This window comes from Hipposideros armiger, unplaced genomic scaffold (assembly GCF_001890085.2).
Source record: "Hipposideros armiger isolate ML-2016 unplaced genomic scaffold, ASM189008v1 scaffold_1306, whole genome shotgun sequence".
Classification (NCBI taxonomy): domain Eukaryota; kingdom Metazoa; phylum Chordata; class Mammalia; order Chiroptera; family Hipposideridae; genus Hipposideros; species Hipposideros armiger.
In genome coordinates, this window is record NW_017732656.1 from 288670 (window position 1) to 290634 (window position 1965).

Sequence of the window (1965 nt, forward strand, 5' to 3'; positions counted from 1 at the left end):
ACAGATGGCAAAGAGCCTCCCAGGTTTCTGGCTTGTGCAGCGGGATGGGATAGTGTTGCCATTTGCTGAGACAGGAAACATGGGGGACAACCAGATTTGAGGTTTGAGTTTGGAAGACCTTTGAGACAACTAGAGGAGCTGTTCGGTAAGTACTTGGCCATATGGGGGCTCACTGGGAGTCTTGCCATTACCACATAACGAGGAAATGAAAGCCCAGAGGGGTGAAAGGACTTAGGTTACATTCCACAGTGAGTCCAGGCCTGACATATACTAAGCCATGACCTATCTTTCCAGACTTTGAAGCAGAGGATGTGGACAGCCCAGAAAGTTCCAACTTGCCTCTCACCTGGCTCCCCAAGCAGGACCCTCAACGAGACATGACAGAAGAGGAGCCAGATGAGGCCCTCAGAGATCATGAGGCTGAGGAAGCTGGAAAGAGCTCCCCAAAGTTGGGGTATGAGACTGGTTTCTGCTCCAGAAACAATGGAAGCATCAGCCTCATGGCTCCAGAGTGGGGTCAGGCCACAGGCTGGGTGGCCTCTGACAAACAAGCCAGTGGAGACAAACTTCCAGAACATTCTGAGGTCAATCCAACTGTTGACCTCAGCTCTGCAAGGTCCTGGAGCAGTGGGACTGAAAGCCTCGACCACCCTAGTGACAGCCTTGATTCTACCTGGGAAGAAGAGGCCAATGACCTCCAGCCCCCTGCCCTAACAGAAACTTCACCCCAGAGCCCCAGCCACCACCTCCTACACACAGACGACAGAACTGGAGAAAGCGTTGCTCTGGCAACCCCCATGGAATTCCAGGACTCGTCAGCACCCCCAGCCCAGAGCTTCCAGTGTCCTGCAGATAGATGGAGGAGAGAAACTACCAGTTTCTCCTGCCCTCAGCCCAGGGACCACGCCTGGAAGCGGACACGGATATCACCTAAGGCGCTGCCTTCCCGATTCACCGGCTCCATCAGCCCCCCGAATCCTCCGCCGAGGCCAGCTCAGCAGGACAGGCCGCCACCTAGGCAGAGAGCCACTCTGGCTGGCCACTCATCTTCTGACGCCCCCAAGTATGGCCAGGGGCAGCTGAACTACCCGCTTCCTGATTTCTCCAAGGTGGGACCCCGGGTGAGGTTCCCTAAAGATGAAAGTTACCATCCCCCCAAGGCTAGGAGGCACAGCAGGCAGCCTAAGGACCCTGTCAGGCCACTGATCTTCAAGTCACCTGCCGAGATTGTGCGGGAGGTACTGCTGAGCAGTGAAGAAGCCTGCCAGGGAAAGGACCCACCTCCATCCCACCCCATCACCAAGGTACCTCAAGAATTTCAGACGCCTGAACAAGCCACCAAGCTGGTCCATCAGCTCCAGGTAAGCTGGACTCATTTCTAAAGGTGTGTCACTAATGCGCCTGCTGGCCTGGGTGGTTTGGAAGCTGGTTGGAATTGGGGGTGGGGGTGGGGGGGTGGCCTCAGGCTGGGCCAGGAGCCCCCTGCTGGTGGAGAGAGGGTTGTACCCCAAGCCATGAAGAATCCCTAGCCCTTTGCTCAAAAAGAACAGTGATTGGTCTCTTGCTGCCAGGATAGTCCGTGTTTGTTTGTTTTTAACTTCTGCTGTGAAAACATTTGAAACATAAACAAGAGACAAAATGGTATAATGAGTCCCCCTGTCTCCGTCACCTGGCCTCCACCCATGTACCCATCACCCAGCCCCTGGCAACCTTTTCATCTATGGCTTCACCCTTTTCCCCACTCACCCTACTGGAGTATTTTGAAACAAATTTCAGGCATCAGATCATTGGATTAAAAAACATTTTAGTATGTACGTCTAAAGATAAGGATTCTATCTTGAACATCATCCTACCTAAACGTGAACACCAGTTCCTTAATATTATCCAATACGCCGTCCGTGTTCAGATCTCCCTGTGTGTCTCCTAAATGGCTTGTTTGTTTCAGTTGGTTCGAATCAGGATCCA

At 53.2% G+C, this 1965-nt stretch overlaps 1 protein-coding gene across 1 annotated transcript in view; it reads left to right on the forward strand.

The window, feature by feature from the left end:
* Positions 1-1965, forward strand: part of AKNA (AT-hook transcription factor) — a 52669-nt gene that overhangs the window by 7980 nt on the left and 42724 nt on the right. Inside the window, 1 exon segment of the mRNA XM_019633425.1 lies at positions 295-1434. Coding sequence (XP_019488970.1) covers positions 295-1434 — 1140 coding nt within the window.